The sequence below is a fragment of the Anas platyrhynchos genome, chromosome 16 (assembly GCF_047663525.1).
Source record: "Anas platyrhynchos isolate ZD024472 breed Pekin duck chromosome 16, IASCAAS_PekinDuck_T2T, whole genome shotgun sequence".
NCBI classification, from domain to species: Eukaryota; Metazoa; Chordata; class Aves; order Anseriformes; family Anatidae; genus Anas; species Anas platyrhynchos.
The window spans coordinates 14,307,303-14,330,760 of record NC_092602.1 but is presented as its reverse complement, the minus strand read 5'-3'; the positions used below and the strand labels follow the sequence as shown (position 1 = coordinate 14,330,760).

General features: G+C 39.9%; 1 protein-coding gene across 9 annotated transcripts in view; it reads left to right on the top strand.

Moving 5' to 3' along the window:
• The window catches only part of TMEM132C (transmembrane protein 132C), a 217,827-nt gene that overhangs the window by 171,050 nt on the left and 23,319 nt on the right, over positions 1-23,458 (top strand). For 8 of the 9 annotated variants that reach the window (XM_027469968.3, XM_027469967.3, XM_027469970.3 and 5 more), the window contains one exon: positions 14,586-14,729. The exons of the other annotated variant lie outside the window; for it this stretch is intronic. In XM_027469968.3, coding sequence (XP_027325769.2) covers positions 14,586-14,729 — 144 coding nt within the window. The remainder of the gene's footprint in view (positions 1-14,585; positions 14,730-23,458) is intronic. 9 annotated transcript variants of the gene reach the window in all.

Genomic DNA, 23,458 nt, shown 5'->3' with positions numbered 1-23,458 from the left:
CTGCTTCTGCTGTTAACCACGTAGAGTAAGGATGTAGCCCCATTGTAGATGGGGTGCTGTAACACAGAGATGGAAGACTGGAAACTTACCTTGCTAAGTTAGAAGAAAGAAAAAGGTGAGCCAGGTGACTACACATAGGTGTCTAATACCGTTATATGCTGTAGAGCCTCAGCCATCCATCCAGCACTTCCAGGTATGACACAAGACCTACATGACACCTGTGCCCTTCTGGAAGAGCATCTGGAGGCCAGGCATGCCTACAAGCATATAAATGGCACTCTATTCTTAAGCATTTCAATCTTTCCCCAGAGCTGCAAATTGTCAAGTGGAGCTGTGGTGAAACACATCCCTGAAAATGCCATGGTTTTTGTCTGCTACTGTGCATTTCTTCAGTATGTAGTTTAATTTCCACAAAACAATTTAATTTTACACAAAATGTACTTTCTTGACTAGTTTTCTTGATACTGCTGAGCAATACAGCAATACACACTGAAACACATAAAAAGTCCACGTAGGTAGTTGTATTATATAGGTATAGGTACTCTCAGGTCCTCACCATGAAGCTTCTTGACTTCCACCATTGGGAAACCACACTGAGATTTCCATCCTTGCTGCCCAGCAGGACTCTGTGTTACTGTTATACTCTGTCTCCACAGGCTGCACCCAGCCAGTGATGTCAGTGATGATGCTAATTTCATTTCGACCACAGAGAACATTTGCAACATGTTAAGAGAGAAGTTCACAACAGCAAAAGTATCACACTGATCCAGATTATCACTAATTGGTGGAAAAGCCCTTCTATCTGTCATATCATTAGCTTTATAGACAACTAAATCAGTTTTGCCCGAGGAATAGGACACCAGTCCTTCAGGTTCAAGTCAGCAGGGCTATGTAGAAGTGCAGGTCTGACTGCAGGGAAGTACATTAGGGAGGACTCTTTGGGGTTTACTCCACAACACTTGATAGAATAGAGCTTGGCTTTACTGAAGCCACTGGCAAGATCACTGCTGATTCCAGTGGGGTAATGTTTTAAGTCATGATGGCTGCAAAAATTTGCAGTAAGAAATATGTGAGATAGAAATACATATAAAACGAAAAGTTCTGCCTTTGTCTGTCTACAATGATTACATGGATTCTATTAACACAGAATGCATCATAAACTTTTTTCCATTGTAGTTGGCATGTATATGTGTGGATACAGACTACTCACTTATATGTGCAGGGTGGAATTGTGTGTGCACCCGTGCATGTGTGCTAATATGCTTGTATTTTTTCAATCTGCAGCTATCGGTTACCACTTTTACAGCAGTATTGTTACAGATATATGGCCAACTATATAACAGTGCTGCAGGTTTAATTGAAATGAACATGGGAAGAATTTCAAACTGTTAATGAAAATTGCCTTTTTACTACTAGCTATGTTCCCATGGTGGTCACACAGACTGGAGACATCACTAGAACTGTGCTGCTTCTGCTTAATGATGGAGCAAACCCAGTTAAACTGGGGGTCCTTTTCCAAATAACTTCTCCAGACTCATGAAAAAGGAAAGCAAATGACTGACACATCTTGAGCCTAGAAAATGCCTTAAATTGACAAATTTCACATATTGGTCTTTTTGCAATAAAAGAGAGCTGTAAGCCATGAAGTGATTTCAGAAAAAAAAAAAAATATATCATAGCTCCATCCATGGCTGCTTAAGCATCCATGAACTATTCCATTATAAAATCACCAGGTGGCTATTGTCTTTCTCTTCCATTCAGACTTTACCAATATTCCCACTCCAATCTGTTATAAACTTAATAGGACCATTCAGCAATGGAGAAAAACCTGAGAGGTGTTCATCATAGCTGAAAGCTTTTCCAGACAATTATTCCTTAGATGTTTGAGTAAATGAAAAGCTATTTTTGAGATTAAAAAGGACCGAACACTTTGCAGGTTCTGAGGCTATTTTATTGCCAAAGCTTTTGGAATCAGTAACAAATATTTATCCTTTCCTGGGAATGTCATAAGTAGCTACAGCCACTGAAGTAATAATCTTGATATGTTTATCGCCACTTTATTTTCCAAGTGTGTGGCTACTCCTCTAACAGTGTTCGTTAGAAGAAAAATGTACTTCTGGGTATGTAATGTAGATTTTGTCACATGTCTACTATATATGAAATATGTATAGTTTAGGCACTGCATAAATGTATAAAATCCTGAATTTTCAGGAGAATTTAGGGCAGTTAATTGCTTATACATGAGGTATACTTATATTCAAAAATATCCATAAGCATACTTATATCCTTAGGTGACAATGGTCTGAAACAAGAGTGAAGTTTTTCAACTATATTGGTCTCAGAATAAGGTCTTTTAACCTGTCGCTTCACAGCTTTTCATCTGTATGCATTTTTTTATACTCAAAATAGCCAGTAATGATGCTGGGATAGGAATATCTCAGATAATCACCCACATTTCAACCCATAAGTACAATTCTTTTCTCTCATAATATGGTTCCTATGTAAATGCTTTCATTTCTAAGTCAATTTAGTAAAATACTGCAAGTTAGGAATGAAATTCACAAAGAAGAAGAGCAGGTGGTTTCCTGTGTTACATATATGCATCTTTTTTAAAATCAGTCTTTTTGTTTCATTTATGTCTAAATAGAGAGAGATAAAACGAGGGCTTTTGCTTCCCATCTTCTCCAGTCACCTTCATGTTCTTATTCTACATTTTAAGTAGTTACAGAAAGATGAAATGTGGGCTTCTGCTTCCTATCTCCTGCAGTTGTCCTTATGTCCTTATTCTGTGTTTTAAGTGGTTCCAGAATTATTTCCTTTGATGTCATTTACATACTCTTCCTGCACATGGTAGAAAATACCTTCTTTCTTTGAAAATATGTACCAGCCACTGGATCCTGATTTACCCATGCTACTCAACAGGAAATAGAGACAGCTTTAGCAAAATACTTGTCTTTTTAGTGAGTTTTACCTAATAAGTACAACTCATTAGTACCTTTAGAGTACCTTTACAACTCATGAGCACCTTTTTAGTGAGTTGTACCTAGTGAGTTCAGTGTCACAGCTCTGACAAAGCAGAGTCCCCCAGCCAAGAGCTCAATCACTGTTGATACATATTGATTATGATAGATGCTTAAAAAAGACAAACTGTGCACATTTACAGCTTTTGAGACAGTAAAGGAAGACTCAGTCAAGCGTGAAAATGTTCTGTGGATTCTATTTCATGCCATTATTTTGCATTTCCCATCACCTGAGGGATTAGATTATCTAATGAGATCATCTTGTCAGAGTAATTTAAGATGGAAGGGAAGTTTTGAAGTTATTTCTTGTGGCCCTGATTCATTAAAAAAGTGTCAAACGCAAGTGCAATGTACTGTCATGTGTAAGCTGTGCATGTTACTCACTATTCAAGTAGCATAACAGCTCTTATGACAGGTGGAAAGGAGTGTTGGGACAGTGTGCTCACTTGTCTGTGGTCTTGGGAGAGTCTTGTTTGACATTTCTTTCTTGCAGAAGGGATGCTGGTTGTTGCTGCTGGAGGGGGGTTCCTCTCCAACCTGCTTGGTGGTCAGGCAATTCTGTCTGTCACATTTTGGGTATGTGGGGCTTCTAAACTTCTCTGAGAATGTGAGTTCTCCAAGGGTTCAGTTATCATTACTTTAATCGAACTCATGAACTCTGTGGGAAAGGATCATGTATTTCTCATTCCACATTGCTTTATGCTAGGTAAAGACAGATTTTAGGATTAAACTGTGTAGGAACAGTCTCGTACTATACTCATTGCTCAGCATATTGAGATCCAGATATCATGTGGAGCCAGAATGGGGTTATTTTTATATAAGCAATAAACACAAGTAACATCAATATTCAGACAGTGGAACTTTACTGTTAGGAATATTAATGGAAGCACTTGGATTCCACAAGGGAGAGGAAATAAGATTTCTCAGTTAGTCTTGGTGCCTGTGGCAAAATATTACAGCTCCAAAATCAAGTTTTAACTTCTCATTATAAACTGTGTATAACAAACTTAAACAAATACAATAAAGTAAATATTTGCTTCCAAAATAAATTTGTTAGAATACGTCTGATTTTCTATTACTCACAAGCTCAAGAAGTGACAGGACCTTCAGAGGGCTGCCTCTAAGTCACTATAGCCTTCATACAGATACAGATACACAGGGCTAAGTAATGGCTTTATAACCGTTCTCCATCTGTATAATGTCACTAACTGTAAAATGAACAAAGCAATTTAAGGTATAACTAATTGTGTTCAGCTGCTCCATTTTCTTCTTATATTTTAAAGGAGATGCTCACTTTTGAGAGATGAGAGAATTATATTTAGCAATTGAGTGTTCATCTGCTACATCAAAGTAATCATTGGGCATATTCCCTTTTGCAAGTTTGAAAGCTAACAGGATAGATTCACTGCAAAGTAAGTGTGGATTAGTCGTCAAGAATCTAAAGAAATTTTTCTGTTTTCCTGTCTGCTAATATATTCTACATTCCCTTTTTCTGCCTGCAGAGTTTAATTTATGAGGATTCAAAAGTCCCACTAGAAGGGTATTTGAAAATTGTACTAGCAGGGAAGAAAATGGAATGGTCTGTCGCTAATGGGGAGGGGCAGGAGGGTGAGTGGTGGGCAATAGTTAAGATTTATCTCAATATGGAGACTATAAACAGAGACAAGATCATTGATTAAAAAAGCATTGCATTTGCAGAACACTTTGTTCCCATTTTGAAAAGACACCGAGATCTTTGTCATAAATTACATGGCTCACAAAAACTATAAGGAAGATTGCAATGGGCCTGAGACCTTCCCATCCCAGCTGAGTGGTGTTTATTTTCTGTCCTTCTGGCTCCGGGAATCTGCCACTGTTTTCCTTGCCACGGGCCATCCCCAAGAGAAAAGGGTGAGGGGACCCTGCCTAACCTGTGCACTGGTGTCTTTACCTGTGTACTGACAATGGTCAAACCCACTGTTCTTTGAGATGACAAATATGAGTCTGAATCACTTCCTTACATCCCTGTTTCCAACTTTCCTCCATTTACCTTTTTCAAAACTTCTGGAAACCCTCACTGGAGACATCACGCTGACCAAACTCTTCAAACAAATACCATGCATACTGAGGACAGAACAATGCCAATGTCCACCTTTGGGTCTTTCCGTGGGTGATGTTTTATCTGTGTTTGACTTCTGAATTGTTTGTTCTTCAGGGCAGGTATTGTCCTTAATTTTTGTGCCATGTCCATTGTTGGTCATTTAACAAAGATTTAATAAAGAGAAGATACCTCACAGGGCTGTCAAGTGTCAAAAAGAATTAGCATCCAAAAGAAACTGGGATCTTTTGTTCTGCAGTACTGTTCAAAAACAGACTGCAGAAATGGCCGCTTTTGTTAAATAAACCTGTTTCTTTTGTAGATTTTGAATGGCCTGATTTTCCACCACTATTAATCTGTTCATTATTTTCCATTTTCCTTCTCACTGTGGATCTAGCTCATGTGGAATAACCTGGATTCCATCTGCATCCATGTTTGAATACTGAGGGATGCAATTAAGTAAGAAGGTGTCTCCCTTGGTTTTACTGCTTAGCTGCATTACCCTGTTTCTTTTGCAACACAACATTATTCACAACGTAAAAGTCCTCATGTTTATAAAATGAGGAATGAAGCAAAATGGGATTTACATATGGTAGGCTTATGGCTTTGGAATCAAGTGAAGGAAATTAACAAACCAAAACTCCACAACCAAAATATGTCTTCCCCTACTGTCTGCCGTGGGGTGAATTTGCCTCAGGGAATGGAGAAAACTTTGGTCTGTAGGAATTTTCTTGTTCTTCTGCAGTGTGTCCTGAGAATGTAGAGGCAATGTTAGCTTCTTTCCATTCTTTATAAATTGTCTGTCAATGTGGTGTGTCAGAGAATCCAGTTGGCAGCAAGTTCAATGTGTGATTTATTTTTAATCATGGGATTATGTAGATAAAACATAACCTGCTGCCTAACAATATCAGTTTGTTGATTAGCTGTAATCTTAGTAGAATTAGTAACTCAAATCTGCAACCGTTGTGTCACCAGACTCACAAATCAGCATAACACCTGTCTGCAGTGCAGCACCGTTCTGTGCAGCACTGTTCTGTGCAGCACTCTGACTAGGATGCCCTGGAAACCTGTGGTGCATAACTTTGTGCTCTTCGGTGGAATATTTACAGTATTTGCAACTGGTGTGCATGGAGTTTACTTTCTATCTCCCACATCTCCATCATCTTTTGTAACTGTGTGGCTAGGGTGTCACTGTTCATCAAGGGTGAGGGATTGAACAATAGTTGGAAGCACAGTGCAGCTCCTGGAGCTCTCCTCCTTAGCCATCGTCTCCACCAATTCAAGTGCTGTCAACAACATGCAAGGGCTTGCTTCTTCTGTCCTTTTTCTGTTATGCAAGAACTCTTGACTTTAAGGTGGACAGTGCCTGACGGCCTCTTTTCCATTTTTTTTTTCATGAAACTTTCCTTAATTTTCCTTACAAATTAAACCACAATTTGCTTTTCTGTGTCATTCCTTCAGGTCTGCAGTGTAGGTCTGTTTCTCATGAGGTACCATGTTTGTACGAGGGAGAAATCTTAATGCTAAGCTACGATTAACATCATTCTATGAGATTCCACTTACAGAATTTTCAGCATGTAAACAGGACTGTTCTCATGACCTCAGGCTCCCATGGATTTCTCTTGATAACACCATCTAATCGGATTTAGAGTTTAATTAAACAGCTGTCACTTTGCTTCCTCATTCTGCTGCAATTTAATGTTGAATTAGTTCCTAAATTAGTCATGGCCGAATGCTTGCCTTCTTACAATTGAGAGGTTGGATGAACATAAGGTTTGCTCTTCAACTAATTCATGCAACTAAGGCTCATATTCCATATTCTTGCTCTTTGCACAGAGCTCCCACTGACACTGATGGAAGTTCCCTGACTGAAAATATGATGAAGTAAATGGTCAGATTCCTGAAGTGTCAACCCTAGTGCTACCTAACTTCAAATGGCCAAATGTGAGCATGTGCATCTTCTCAGCTCTGGCTAGAACACATGAGTTTTATGAATGTTATTTTCCCCATCTAAAAAAGTACTGATTTTCTGTGAAGCAGCCAATGAGTGCAGCTGTGCAAGTAAATGTTTAGACCAACATTACTGCTAGGACTTGGACTTTATCCAAATTAATTCTGATAGAACCAAGACCAGTGTATGAACAAACGTTTATGGTACTCTGAGTCATGACATCAGGGTTAATTTACAGTCACAATTCCACCTCGCTCTAAGCAGGAAAGCTCTGAGGCTTCCTATAGATTGGTGATTGCCTCAAATTCTGTGTGTTGATCTCAATGAACACAAGTCTCTAATGTAGTGTCTGACTCTCTGCCTGCCTCCGATCTCACCATTTTCCTTTGAACTACTCATTAATTCTTTTCCTGATTCATACAAATGTAATGTCAAGGTTTGCAACTGTGGTAGCTTGGTACAGGTGTGCACAGGGGAGTCCCAAACAACTAGGCTGATGTAGCTTACCGGTTCTACCTTGTGGGCTTCTTGATTAATTTTTGTTGCTGTTTTTTTCCTTATCAAGAATGCAGATGAATGTAAGTGTGCCTTTCTCTAACCGATTGCACTTGAGTCATTACTAATCAAGTGCTTAGCTATCAGGAGGTGGGAAAGCCACCCAGCCCTCTTACTTTATTTATCTGGAGAAGGCAGATGAACAGTAGCAGTTTTATTAATGGGTAATGAAAATGTTATGTTGGTTGAAGATGTTTACTCTGTTCTGTTTATGAGATCTAGCTTGAAATTAAAAGTTATCAACAAATTTTGACAGTAATTTCTTATGCACACAATTCATGGTTTGCTTTTGAATATCTCCTTTGATGAGAGCCTTATGTTTCACCACTGGAGACTTGCTCTAACCATTAGAGGACGAAGAAAAAAAGCGTCCTTTAACGCTAGTTTGTTAATTGAATATGTGTGAATAGCAACAGTTTCCTTGATATGCTGTACTAATTGAAGGGATGCCCTGTTAACAGGGAAGAATCAACGTAATCAGTATTTTGTAGGTAGTTTCTCATACCAGAAACCTCGCTCTATCTGCAGTGTCAGTCACATGGTGTTAGGATTCTGTCATTGTACTATGAAGACAGTTCAGGGCTTCCAAAGAAGTCCAAAGCTCACATGTCCTTACTGTGTCAATGAGAATCATATGTGTTTGACTTCAGAAATGACAACCCTCCATGTTTTTTTTTAATAAATTTTCATATACATAAAGGATTTTTTTTCCAACCTGGGTATTGATGCTTGTTTATAACTCATCCTCTTTCTGGTCTTTCAATTTACTTTACACTACTTTCCCTGTTTTTTGTTTTACTGGGAGCAAGTCCAAACATTGCTATCAGATGCTTTCTGTTTCTTTTGTCACACAAAATAAATTTGAATTTGAACTTCAGCTGCCTGCACAGACAGTAAATTAGTTGGGGGGGGGGGAGGGGGGGGGAGGATTTTAAGAATTGAAGAATGTGGAATTGGCCAAAATATCATGGTTTTGAAATGCACCAACATTTTATATGAGTTTTTAGTCTCTCTAAAGGTTTCTTAGTAATGTTGTTTGTACTTGTTTTTATACTTAAATTAGACTAGGATAGTATATTTCATTTTAAACTAAAGCATTAAAGTCACTACCTATACCAGCTATTGTATTTCCTGCAGTTACCTGCTGTGAAGATGATTGTTTACCTAATGTTACTTGAATATTTGTAAAAATTCAGCTGCAATTTCTGCTTATCAGTGGATGACCGAGACTGTTACAGGGGGTGGCAGAGTACAAAGTATGGGAGCCGAATCTGAGTCCTCTTGTCTGCAGTGCACATTCAGAGTGCTCAGTATAGCAGAGCAGACAGAGTGACAGTTCTGTTTAATCTCCTTTTATTTTTATGGGTTTCAGCTCAGCTTTTCAGGAGTCTTGGACCATGGATCCTCCCATACGTTGTTTAGAGTTTTCTGCCTAACAGCTTGTTACAGGATGCAGACAATGGGTCAGTTTTGCGGTATATTAAAGCCCTTGGCTGTATTGCAGAAATAAAGGAAAAACAGAGAAAGCAGAAGTTATGCCATAAGGCTGTTCCATATGCAGTGCTATAGGGTCCATGTTATTCTGTTTTAGCTCTAAACAAAAAGACAAAAGAATCAAAACTCAGTTCCTTGGGTCTTGCTTGTTTAAATACCACAGTGGAATAGCATAGAGCACTACAGAAAAAATAAAGTGGCAGATTTGAAAATCGCTTTTACCTTACTGTGTAATATGCTAATTACTTATACATGTACTTCAATATTTCTACATCTGTGTAATAACAATGAGTTGTGACTGCTATCAGTGATTAACTAAAAAAAAAACAATAAACACAACAACTTTTAGTGAGGTGGTGACCAATTGCTTCCCCATACTGAGGATCTCTAATGATTGTAGTGGTCCTAGCTATGAAGCTATTAGATAACATGTCCAATATATTTCCATTCCGTTGTGCACATCATGAATCTGAAATTCCTGAAGTTGATTGTCATGCAGAGAAGAGATGTAAAACTTCAGTAGCCTTTATCATGACAAACTGCCTTTTACAATTTTTATGCAGATGTGGCTCTGAAGTAATTAATCAAAATAAATTCATTCAAATGCACAATACTTCCTTTAATGAAACCATTAGCAAAGGGCAGAAGATTGAGGTTTCTAATTGCTGATAATGTGCTAGCAGTCAAATTTCCTCTCTTTTCTATAGAGAGGTCTTGGAAAATTTCAAAAGGTTTTTTAAACTTCGTAATAGTGGCTTTATATCAAACCCGCTTAGAATTCAGATATACCAAGAATGACCTATTAGAAAGAGAGAAACAGAAGTGACAGATTATTACTTAGTAATTTGTACATCAGTTCTGCACTCAGGAGTGCAGAAAGCAGAAATATCACTCACATTACCTATCAGGCTTTTTCATTTTAAAGATACAGAAAATTTTCTCTTGTCCAGTGAGGAAGGATCATATTATTTGGGATCAGTGAAGTAGAATAGGCTTATTTAGGATACAAGATATATAGGTTATTATACATATATAGGTTATTGTATTATATATACAATATATATATTGTATTATAGGTTATTATATTACCTGTATTTTAGGTAATACATTTTAGGTCAGAAGGGCAGGGTGCGGCAGTTTGCATGGCAGTTTGCAAAGGTAGGGTGAGCAGGGAGGGCGAGCAGGGAGGGCCCGCCACCCATAAGAACAAATCCTCTAATGGCTGTCTTCTACTAGCTAGGCTGCAATGGTCTACACTAGACAAAGAGCTGTCTCTAGAAAGTCTGTATCCACCCAGACTGACTGCCCACTCAAAAATACAGCAGTTCAGGTGTCCAGATGCAGACACTGTCTGAGCCTGTTGCTGCCCTCTGAGGGAGGCAGAGATACTGTGTGTGTGAGGTGCGAGCAGGTGGATGACCTGGTCTGCCTGGTGGCAGAGCTCAAGGAGGAGGTGGAGAGGTTGAGGGCCATCAGAGAGTGTGAGAGGGAGATAGACTGGTGGAGCAACTCCCTGCAGGGCCTGAAGGAGAGATACCGAGCTGAGACACCCCAAATGGGGGTGGACCCCCTGCCCTGTCACAGTTGGGCAGAGGGAGGGGACCTGGGAGTTCAGGAGGAATGGTCCCTGCTCGACCTTGCAGGCAACGCCCACCCCTACCGGCCCCACCTTCCCAGGTGCCCTTACACAATAGGTTTGAGGCCCTGGAGCTTGAGAGACTGGTGGGTGAGGTTGAGGTAGAAAGTCTGCCCAGGAGGATGTTTAGGGTGAGGAAGTCAACTCCACAACTCAAGACTGCCTTCACCAAGAAAGATAGAAGGGTAATCATTCTAGGCAACTCCCTTGTCAGGGGATCAGAGGGCCCTATTTGTCGGCCTGACCCTACGCGTAGGGAAGTCTGCTGCCTCCCTGGGGCCAGGGTCGGGGACAATGCCAGAAAGCTTCCCAACCTGGTTTGCCCCTCTGATTACTATCCTCTTTTGATAGTCCAGGCTGGCAGTGATAATATTGAAGAGGGAAGCCTGAAGACTATCAAATGGGATTTTAGGGGAGTACAGGTGGTGTTTTCGTCCATCCCTACAGTGGCAGGGAGGGGTATAGAGAGGACACAGTAAGCGCACCTGATAAACACGTGGCTCAGAGGCTGTTGCCAACACAGAAAATTTGTTTTTTTGAACCATTTTGTTTTTTGGACCTTTACTCAACACCCGGCCTGATGGCTGCAGACGGGTCTCACGTATCTGTAAGGGGAAAACGGATCCTAGCCCAGGAGCTGGCAGGGCTCATTGAGAGGGCTTTAAACTAGGTAAGAAGGGGGACGGGGCTGAAATAAGGCTTCTTGGAGGTGTGCCAGGAGGAATAATGTCTAGGCCAGAGGAGAAGGCAATGGCCCAACTGAAGTGCATCTACACTAATACACGCAGCATGGGAAACAAAGAGGAGGAGCCGGAAGCCATTGTGCAGCACGCAGGCTATGACTTGGTTGCCATCACGGAAACATGGTGAGACCACTCTCATGTCTGGAGTGCTGCAATGTCTGGCTATAGGCTCTTCAGAAGGGACAGGCAGCATGGGAGAATCTCCATCTTTTACTGGATGCGGGGGGAAACTTAGTTACTAGAGATGAGGAAAAGGCTGAGGTGTTTAATGCCTTCTTTGCCTCAGTCTTTAGCAGCAAGAGCAGTTATTCTCTGGATACCCAGCACCCTGAGCTGGTGGAAGGGGATGGGGAGCAGAATGTGGCCCTCATAATTCACGAGGAAATGGTTGGAGACCCGCTACAGTACTTGGATGTACACAAGTTGATGGGGCCGGATAGCATCCACCCGAGGGTACTGAGAGAGCTGGTGGAGGAGCTGGCCAAGCCCCTTTCCATCATTTATCGGCAGTCATGGCTGTCAGGGGAGGTCCCAGTTGACTGGCGGCCAGCAAACGTGACACCCATCTACAAGAAGGGCCGGAGGGTAGACCCAGGGAACTATAGGCCTGTCAGTTTGACCTCAGTACCAGGGAAGCTCATGGAGCAGATTATCTAGAGTGTCATCACGCAGCACTTGCAGGGCAAGCAGGTAATCAGGCCCAGTCAGCATGGATTTATAAAAGGCAGGTCCTGCTTGACGAACCTGATCTCCTTCTATGATAAAGTGACACACTGGGTGGATGAGGGAAAGGCTGTGTCTGTGGTCTACCTTGACTTCAGTAAGGCCTTTGACACCGTTCCCCACAACATTCGCCTCAAGAAAGAGGCTGCTCATGGCTTGGACTGGCATATGCTTTGTTGGGTTAAAAACTGGCTGGATAGCCGAGCCCAAAGAGTTGTGGTGAATGGAGTCAAATCCAGCTGGAGGCCGGTCACTAGTGGCGTCCCCCAGGGCTTGGTACTGGGGCCAGTCCTCTTTAATATCTTTATCGATGATCTGGATGAGGGCATTGAGTGCACCCTCAGTAAGTTTGCAGATGACACCAAGTTAGGTGTGTGTGTCAATCTCCTCAAGGGTAGGAAGGCTCTGCAGGAGGATCTGGATAGGCTGCACCGATGGGCTGAGTCCAACTGTATGGACTTCAACAAGGCCAAGTGCTGGGTCCTACACCTGGGGTGCAACAACCCCAAGCAGAGCTACAGGCTGGGAGTTGAGTGGTTGGGGTCACTGATTACACAGCACTGCAGGCACAAGAAAAGCTGAGCTGGAGGAAGTTCTAGTGACTCCCAGGCAGGTTGTCACAAGTTAAATTCAGGTAATTTATTCACTCTGATGCTCATAGCACAGAAGTTTTATCTCACTGTATAATCACATTTTGTTTTTTATCTTCTTCTTCTATCAAACCCCACAGTGGTGTGGGGTTTGTTTGTCTGTCTGTTTGTTTTGGATGTATATGATTTACTTTTTTGTGTGTTGTACTTCATAGATTGACATTAAATACAAACATGGATAAATCCCCAAGCCACAAAGTATGCTTTAAATCTGAAAATCATTTCTATTTATGGTATTGCTCTTCCTCTGGACCTGTCCCTTTAAATTAGATTTCTCTACAAGTAATTCATATCGGTTGCTAAAGACATGCTGGATCTGAGTAGAATAATTTCAAAGCAGAGCTGAGATAGCCTGAAAAGATGTCCTGTCATTTCCACAAAGTCTGTTGCTGCTCCTTCACCCTGGAGTCCTTAGTTCACACTGTTTAACACACTGAGCCACAAAAAATAAGGTGTTAAGGGACTGAGGCAAAAGATTAATTTTAAAGGACGTACAGCACTTGCAATAGCCAAATGCACAGCAAAAAAAAATATGTTGAACCTTCTTTTTGGTGAAGCTATGTGGGTTATTCAACACTTGTTTCTCTGTAAGTCTGCCTACGGAAGTGTGGGCTGAGGGGGATCTCCATCTTATAACGAGTTCCAAGGATGGCCTTAGTCTTTCCAATAATGTTATTTGTAAATCTGGCTCTAATTTACTGTGTTGTGTAGCTCTGTTTACATAAATGCCATAGGAATAAAGTTCTTGTTTTCCTAAAACAACCCAAATACCTATTTTAATAGTTTTTTGTTTTAATTTGATGGTTTTCAGTAGGAAAACCTGTGAAATAACAAGTTGCAAGATGAAAAGAAAATCTGACCTAGACTTCAAGCTCAATAAACTTGAATTGAAAACAATTTCAATAGTATCAGTGCCCCATTTTGCTGCTGTTGACATTAATAGCTGCAGTCCTCTTGACTTTGTTACTGAGAATTTTGCTGAATATTTTATTCATTTTATAGAGCTTGAATTTGAAAAGTTGGAGAAAACTTTGAAGATCTTTGTGTATGGGAATCTTGAGACTACAATGATGCTGAAACAGTTCAGGAGTTAGAAGAGTTAGCTTAGTCGATGGTGCACTGAAAGGCTTTTATATGCCATGACCCAAGTTCAAACTTCAGATTTCCTTGTTATTTTCCTTTCAGTTAATAGCATCACTAACTCCTTCTGGATTCCTTACATTGCTTCACTGTCCATATCAACGGAAATTAAATCATCTTGAAACAGTTCCAGATACAAAGTTCACAGAGAGGCCCTGTCTTTGCAATGGGCTTATATTCAGAGAGTAGTATTTTTGCTTTTGATACTCTTGCACCCTGTCCCAACTATTGTCAATCAAATCCAGTTCTGTAATAATCCTGAACTAATGTATTGGAAGGTAAATATTGGGAAAAGCCCCAAATATTAAAAAGTATAATCTGTCTGCGACGTGTGCCTGTGGACAGAACTGAGTTGCGGTCATTTTGTTCACTATTTAACAATGTGCAATGCAGGTGACAGTGCTTGATTAGCAGGTAAAATATAAATGGACTTTTACTACTTATTACTGAGTTGTGCCTAATAGGAGATGAGATTAGGTCATTAGCTGCTGGGAATTAGTGCATCTCTCTTGAGCATTAAGTCCACCTGAAGAGCTGGTGCTCAATCTTTGTCTTTAACTGTCTCATAACAGTGCTGTACTTTGTTTTGTGTACAGGATACAGAAATACTGAACACTGCAATTCTCACAGGAAAAACAGTGGCAGTACCTATCAAAGTGGTCTCCATTGAGGAGAACAGTGCTGTGACAGACATCTCTGAATCAGTTGAGTGTAAGTCCTCTGATGAAGATGTCATCAAAGTAAGTTCATGCCCTATGCTGGCTTCTGAAATTTCTTGTCTTTTTATATAATAATAACCTGGGAACAGACACTAAATCTAGTCCTGCAAATTAATTGTTCTTTTGTTTCAAAAGCCTAATGAGGAGGATTTTTAAGAAAAGAGAGTTAGCAGCATGAGTACAGCCACCACACCGAGTTTCAATAGAATTTCAGTGTTTAATTTTTATTTGTGTCCTAGTTTTAAAATGTCTTGGTAATGCCACCTCAAGTCCTCTGAGTATGGAGTTTATTCACTGCAAAAATATTGCAGTTCATTCACTGCTGTTAGTGCTGCCTCTCCAGATGTTTCTTATTACCTTGCCAGCTGTTATTATCACCTCCACAGCTGCATCAGTAGAATGGATTGGATAAATATTCCCCAGCAACTGCAATGCAAAGTCATCCTGGTGGACTTCACATTCTGCTGAGAGCTGTTTTGAATTAAGAAGTTTTTTCTGCATAGAAGTGGCTAGAAAGCACTCACATTGCCTGATCCATCGATTTAGCACTAGCAGCTTAATGTCACACACTAACAAATACCTGTGGGGTCATACTGTCTTACGGCAACACAACTATTTCTGCTGTGAATGTGTAGTCAAAGCCCTGAAGGAAATTCACAGTTGTGCAGAGAGTCAGTACAGAGACAGTACTGTTCAGGAATTCTGTTGCAGCTTTCTACATAGGATTTTTGTAGTTTATGATCCTTGAGCAGGTGTGATTTTACCCTGGGTCCATAAGCTCTCTGGAAAAGGAATTTGTTATGTTATATTTGATATACATCACCACATGATGCATAGAAAATGACAGCACAATGATTTCTCACATAAAAATTCATCTGAAAAAAAGTCTGGGTTTTAAAGCTTTGGAGCATATTGATCAAAAAAAAATGAAATTCCCAAATCTTATGAAGAGGAGTGTGTTGTTCTTGCAGTAATTGCAGCACATCCTGGACTACCACAGTTCTCCAACAATTTGTTTGGAAAGAATGTTTTCTTGAAGCACTATGTCCTTTGATTAGCACTTGGGACCCTGCTGTGCTCTTCTCTTCTTTTCTACAGAAGTAATTTATCTCCGCTAAAAGGGTTTCTTAAAACAGAGTCTGTTTGCACTATTGGAACATTTCTAAGTGGCTTCTAGAAGCCTCCCTATGTAGCCACTCTGAAGTTAAAGTGGAACAAATAACTTGAGGCTAGCACACAGTGCTTATTGAAATTGACTAGAGAAATGTTTCAGGTATGATTTCTTTCAGAAATGTTTTGAAATTGCTCAGACGAATAGGGAAAATGTCATCTGTATATTTAAAAATATAAACAGAGTCCCTAGAGGAATGCATCTGTGACATAAGAGCTAACTGCTATAAATCATACAGCTAGTTAAAAAATAGTGTTGTCAATGAAATGTGTTGAACAAAAAGTTTTTATCATCTCATCATAAAGAAAAAAAGGTGGTTTGTTTTTGTTTTGTTTATTTATTTATGGTCAGAAAATTTTCCAGTAAATTTCTTTATGTGGGCAAATGAAGCTTGGTGTTTGAGTCAGATCAAAATGTTTATATTTGTTCTGATTTTTAAGAGTATGCAGAAACCTTAAAATGGAGCACAAAAATATTTCATCCTTAATTCATTTTGAAATTTTCCATAAAGGTTTACGTTAAATTCTTTGGATGTATCATCTTGCCCTGTAAAATACTGTTTTAGATGTCTTGTTGGTAGTAAACTTTCTGTTAAAAAACAGAAGTCTATTTATCATAAATGATACTTCTTCATACAAGATCATGGTATCTTCAACAAAAAAGGGTGCATGTGTTTGCAGCTCGTGTTCCTAAGCATCCCTCTCATAGCAGAATAAAAACACATTTAAATGTATGAAAGCCTGTAGATGAATTTAAACCACAAGCTAAAAAAAGTAATGAGATATTGATGAGAGCTATGTAATACTTAGCCATATTATCATTTAAAGGTTCACAGAGATATTTTTGTTTTATTTCAGTTCTGTGGAATTTCTGATTGCTTTGGATTCAGACAAGCATACTCAGTTATGCTGGAAGTTGGGGGGACTGCTGCTTGCTAGGACTTAGCTTGTAATATTTGTCATTAACTAGATAAGTATCCATTTGTATGGGTCATGTAAACAGCCTAGAGGTAATGTTTTTGCCCTGCAATTTGAATGGCCATCAGATAAAAGCTTATATGTATTAATTTTTACAGTGCCTTCAGTTTGGCTGTAATTACATTATTCTCAGTAGCAGAGCCCAGTGGAGATGTAGAGATAAGATATATCTACAAGTAACAGCTAATAGCTTCCCCAGTGATAATCTCGGTCTCGAGGCAGTTCAGTGCATAGTTCGTATCCTGTCTTAATCTGCTGACTATAACTCCTTTTACATTTTTTTTATCGTCTCGTAGTTTCAGCTCCAAACAGCACTTTGTTCGTTCACTTCCAAATTCACTGTTGATTTCCTGACCTTTAAAAGTCTTTGAATGCTCTAGGCCTTCACACAGGGGTCCAACCTTTTAAAAGAGGACAAAAAATTTATTATGGCACTAAAAATCAAGCCGCAGCCAAATTCTGCTTTGCTAAGCTGGAATTTACTAGTAGGATCCATATATCTGGATCCATTAATAGTGATTGCTGTTGCATACGTAGCCTCTTTTTCATCTACTGGAAATTAAAGTCAATTGTGGCTGCTTTTGCCAGAGCTTTGTGTGGTTTACTCAAGAGCAAATACTGTTCCAGGTTCTAACCTGGCAGTTAGCACAGATGTGGTTTCATGCTGTGAAGGAGAGCAGAGTTTCAGGAGACTTGCAATATCTTGTGACATTCCACCCCCCCCCCCCAGTGAAAATAGCCTGAGCTCAAAAATCTTCTGTGCTATTTCAGAATCTACAGTAAACATTTTGGGTTTGCATTTCATTATTCTTGGGCTAGCTTTTATCCCACCACTACATGAAGGGATATTACATATATGGCATTGTATTTTTATTGTATTGCTAGTATTTATAATCAGTAAATTGAGTGAGTGTAGTAGACATGAACCATACTCTGAAGACCTTATTTACTAGTTTATTTTCATTTCAAATAGCATTTCGCATTAACAGCTTTGATAAAGTTTTAAGATCAAAACATAGATTTACATAATATTTGTACAAACATGCAGCTGCTGTGATCATCAGAGGGAACAGAAGTGTGGATCACACCTTTAAGATATCCCTTGGTAGCTGTTAATAAACAGTGGGCTCTTATTTTCTTTGGGACTGATGAGCAGAGAAAGACATTAATAGTAGGTAAAGGCCACTGGAAGAATATTAGTAATTTGGGTTATGAGATTCAATTCGGGACAAGGTGTCACAGCTGTCCTGCTCTTATCACAGTAGGTTGAAACAAAATCCCAGATCAAAGCAGCGCTGAACTGTTGGGGGCTGAAAATTTGACTAGGGGTTTTTATAGTTGAACTTTAGTTTAGTCGTGAAAAGCTTGGAACCACTGCTGGTTTCAAAGCTTTCAAAGCAATACTGATGGGACTCACAGACAACTGTCAAGGTTGCAGATCTTTTTTAAAGGGCCAATCCAGTAATTGTTCATGCACATGAGTAACTTTGCTGTGAATACTGCAAACATCAGTGAACCTACTCATATGAAATAGTCCTTTAGGATTCATACATATTTCAGAGATTTTGCCATTTCTGGTGGAAACAAATGTATACAATGAAATTAATTCTTACTAAATAGACACAATTTATGTTGGAATATGTGCTGTTCATTTGTGATCTGTTCAGATTAAAGGCCAGTCTGAAGGCTGTATAACACATAATGCAGAAAAGACTCAGTTTGCTAATGAGGAAGCTGACAGATGGATGTTATCCTAATAAATAAATAAATAGTTGTTCACTAATTGTAGTAACTTATTTTTATTTTTAATCGGGGCCACATCACAAGACCCTATTTAGTGAGGTAAAGTAATCAGCACTTCATTATTTAGAAGATACTTTACTATTGTTTTAATATACCCAATCACAAACAAATAGTTATGCTTCATGCTCTTTAATTCAGAGGACTGTAGACTCAGAATGGTTTGGGTGGGAACAGATCTTAAAGACCATCTAGTTGCAACCCCCTGCCACAGGCAGGTGCAGTTGTTCAGATAACTACAAAGAAATTGCACTGCTCTTTCTTGCCCTCCAGTGTTTGCAAAACTGGTGGTGTTTTAAAGGAGACATAGAAAGCACTGTCTTCACTTTGGTAGGCAGAGGAACCACTAGTTAGCAGCATCCATAGGTATTTTTATTAAAAGTTGAGTTATGCATTTTTCTGCCAGCAAATTGACTGTAGTTGCAAGCTGAGTGGCTGAACTGCAGGCATCTAATAAAGAATCAAACTCTTCAGCCTCAATGCTGCACTCATTAAAGCCATCAGGAAAGTTTACCCTGAAATTTTAATGGTATAGGGACAGTCCCTCAGGCTCTTTAATGTCTCATCATATTCCAGAGGAAAACTAAACAAACCAACCAAACACAACAAAAACAATAACAACAAACATAACATAACAAAACAAAACAAAAAAAGGAGAGATCTATGTACAATAGATATCTGTAACTATTATGGAAGCCCTTTCATCATATTGCTTAGATACCAAATAGGTATGTACTCTGACTTGAATCAGTTGCTATATATATATTGGGTCAACACAATTGTCTGCTCTCTGAAGCACAGGGGCTGGATGTAAGGCCAAATTCAAAAGCAAGCTTCAACCACAGCATAAGGGAAATCATCCTGACCTTTATTTTAGCCCTACCTAAAACTGTGTGGTTATCTCTGCACAAGCAAGGCTGATACTAGTGAGAGCAGAGAGCAGAGTGAGAGCAGAGGTTCCCACACTCTGCATATCTATCAACCTGAGTGGGGATCAGCTTCTCCCCACCGCTGATGGGCTGACTGGGGGCAACGTCCTGCTGAGGCACCAGCTCCTGCTACCTGATTTACTTAGTGTAGGGGCCCAGCTGGTCCCTGGATCCCTCCAGGCATGACAGGCATGCAACAAAAAGAGAGCAAAACAAGGGCTCGGAGAATGGTGAGATGGGGACAGATGATGTCAGAAGTATTAATGGTGGAAGGGTGTCTGGTGTTAAGTTAAAGAAAGTGGTGCTGCCAAAATTTGTTGGTCTCTCAAAACCTCCCCAAAGATGAATGGGATTCAGGATGTGACTGTCCTTACCTGGTGCACTGCAGCGCTAAAGGGTATGGACATGTTCAAGATGGTTGAGGAATGACCTAAATGTCTCATGGCTTGCTTTCCACAGGACCAATTGAAGATCCAATCCTTTTCCTATTGAAATTAGTGTTACACTGTTAGCATTGCAGTTGTGATATCATAGTGAATCAGTGCTTCTGGTCCTAAGCAGAGTTTGGAGATAGTTGTACTTGTTTCAGTGAAAAGTTGTTATGGATAGTGCCAAAACAAACAAAGCAGGAATCTCATAAGTATCTGTCAGAGGCAAACTAAGTCTTCTCAAAACCAAGCTTCCCATGGCCTCCGAGGGTTCTTCCCTGTGCTTTCTTACTACCAGCAGCATCTGGAGGCAAGTAATGATGTGGTGGTTGTGATGAAGTGTGATGCAGACGTTGATTTCAAGGGGAAGCAGAGTTTGAGAAGATGTCAGTCCATTAGAAATCCTGGCAGGTCACTGGCTTGTTAAATTTCCTCTCATACCTTTCAACTCCTCCTGCAAACAGTAGGGTAAGCATCCAAACTTGCATTGAGTTTCTGCACCTTGGCATATACATATATTCTTTGTATGGGGCTTTATTGCAAAGCTTTCAAGACTCAGAGGGTTTAGGGCTTCACATTTTGTTTTCAATGCAGTTATAGGAGAAAACAAAAACAAGGGGCTTACAAGAAAGAACTGGTTGTTCCTACCAGCTATTTTGATCGAGGAAGAACACTAACTTCCAATAAAAAGCTGCTACAGTGTATATAATGCAATTGATTTATTGCTCATTTTTCACTTAGATCAAATAAAACTCTATTTGGAGTCTGTTAGCTAGGTGCAACTGTTGTAAAGATGAGCACGCTGAATAACAAGTTGATGGATAAACTTTTGATTGAAACAAGTCTTATTCCTATCTCAACCCTGTGAAGCAAAAGGAGAAATGAAACAAGGTTTCCTGGAATCCAATATGGTCTAATAATAGGCCATACTTCGTGCTTGAATGTAATGCTCTCTTCTGTGGTTTCACAGAAGTCCTACAGGATGCAGCAAAAGCATACAGTGTTCAATCTGAACAGTAGCAGCCACCAGCAGTCTTCCTCCCCTGTAACATGGAGGCAGCTGCTCATGGAGTGACGGAGTGTTGATGCCTCCTTCAAAAAAAAAAAAAAAAAAAAAAAAAGGTAGTAGCTGTGAAACTGGCAGGAATGCAGAAAAGTTGCATTACCCCTTGTGAAGCATTTGTGCGTTCATACTTAGGCATGCAAGTCCTCTCTTGATTAGCTCCAGAATGGGGAGCAGAAAGCTCAGCCCATGTGATGCTGCACTGAGATCCAACACAGCTGCACTGCTTTGGGGTCCTGAGCTAGGTAGGATCTCTGATTGGGGCTGTAGGGACACACCAGCAAGCTCAGAACAAGTCTGGGATCTTTGTCACATGCTCCATCGGCCACACGTTTCAGATACCCACAAGGGGCACCACAAATTACTTTCCTGAAATGAATGTGCAGCAGCTGATGAACTGCAAATACAGTTTCTACTCAGCACAGCTTAATACAGCCTTGAAAGCTCTCAAAAGCAGAAGCTATATTTCTTTGTGAGTACAAACCTAGCACTTTTTTATCCGATGGTTCCTCTTTCCTCTTCTGATACTATGTTTTCGTGTGATCTGTGTGAAAGTGAAAAGCTTTCAGACAACAGAAAGTCACAGCATGGAAATTCCATTGTTTTGCCATTCTGAAGCCCTGCTACTTTGTAGGCTTTTCTTCTGGTAAATCCAACATGGTATTTTATATTATGAACAGAATTACAAAGAGAAAGTCCACCTCTTTGCCCTCCCTGATAGTTTCTATAGTCCTTTGATTTACAGGGATCAATATACATCAGCAGAGCGAAAAAACTTCAGAGGTGTTATAGAAAAATGAATCTTTATTGCACACTTCTGTCAGATACAAATACGACATATAAGCCAGCAATATGTGGAGTTTTCATAGATGTTATGTCATTAATGTATGACACTATTGCCCAAACAGTCAGCCTCAATGGAAATTGAAACTCAAAACAGACATAGTCTGAGATACTTAAATTCAACAATAAAAGGTGTAAATACTTTGCCATCAAATAACAGGCGAATATTTCAAAGGCAGCTAAAGGAAGGTTTAAGCCATATCCTTGCAGACTTCTTTCCCTGTAATCTCATGCCTTCATGCAGCTCACTCTCTGTGTTAGTGGTGCCAGTGTGGAAAACCTATACACCCCAAGTGAAAAATCAAAGCAGAGTGGCAGTAACAATGCCTGAAGATCCACAGAAAGTGCTTCAAAATCAACTTCAAAGTTGTGAGATCAAGACCAGGAAAGGGAATTGGAGAAATAAAATGAATCTCGTGACAGGTATAGATTTGATGGGAAGAGTGGCAGGTTTCTCCAGACCTTTTTGAACAGTATAGGCGGAAGAAATAATTATTTGCCTCTCTTTTCTTTTTCTGCTAATAGTTACAATTTACACATTGTCAATTCGCATATTGTAGATATATATTCAGTTAGGAAAAAGCAAGCAATGTTATGTTCTCAAATTTGTAACTACTGTCTAAAGTGTCTAGTTGGTAGAAATTAAAAGTCTTTGCATTTACCCTGTGATCTTTCTTTGACATGCAGTATTTGGGACTGTGCTGTCTATGTAGTCTGGCATATCCCTAGTGAGTAGTAGCCAAACTCTGTTCTGCCCCATTTTCAGAAATTACTTGACTTGAGAGTGCACAAAACAAGACAGATTTTGTTTTATGTGATAATGGTAGCTGCAGAGAGTTCCTGTGGCTCAGTGCAGCTACAGTTCAGCTTCAAAAGCTGGTCATTTGGGAGCAAATAGATGCCCTCCAGTCTCAGCTGGCATTTTGTGCCCCTTTTACTCTCTCAGTTCTGTCGTAGTGAATGATATTTAGTTAGTTAAATGTACTGCTTCTGCTCTGCGAAGCTGCCAGCGAAATCTTTGTAATGAGATTAGATAATGTACAGCCTTTTCCCTAAGAAATGCTCTCTAGCTTTGGGGGTTTTCTAGTTAGTTTCGCTAATCTGGCTGCTGATACTGAAAATGAAGACGCTTCTCAGCAGAGAGAGTCCAAATTGCTCCTAAACTATGGCCTGACTTTAGAGTTGTCTCCTTTTCTTCATGTTATTAGTGCAAGTTGCTGGGAACTTTGCCTGAGGGCTGTTTGCAGGGATTGGAACCACATTTGGAAGGTGGCAGCTGTTCACTAGCACAATGCAACGTGAAAGCTGCAGCCATTCATTGAAAACCATGGAGTTGATTCTAGGAGTTGCAGAATGTAAGAGACTTCAGTCATTTATTAAAGTGTAATACCTGCCCTGCTGTCATCACTGCTTCCAGAAGGGGAGTGATTATTCCTCGGTTATTTCAAGAAACAAATTCATTCTTTTTCTTTTGTTGGGTCATAGGTAAAAATACAACTCTTGGCATTATTTTTGCTTGCAGTGTGAAAAATCAAGCTT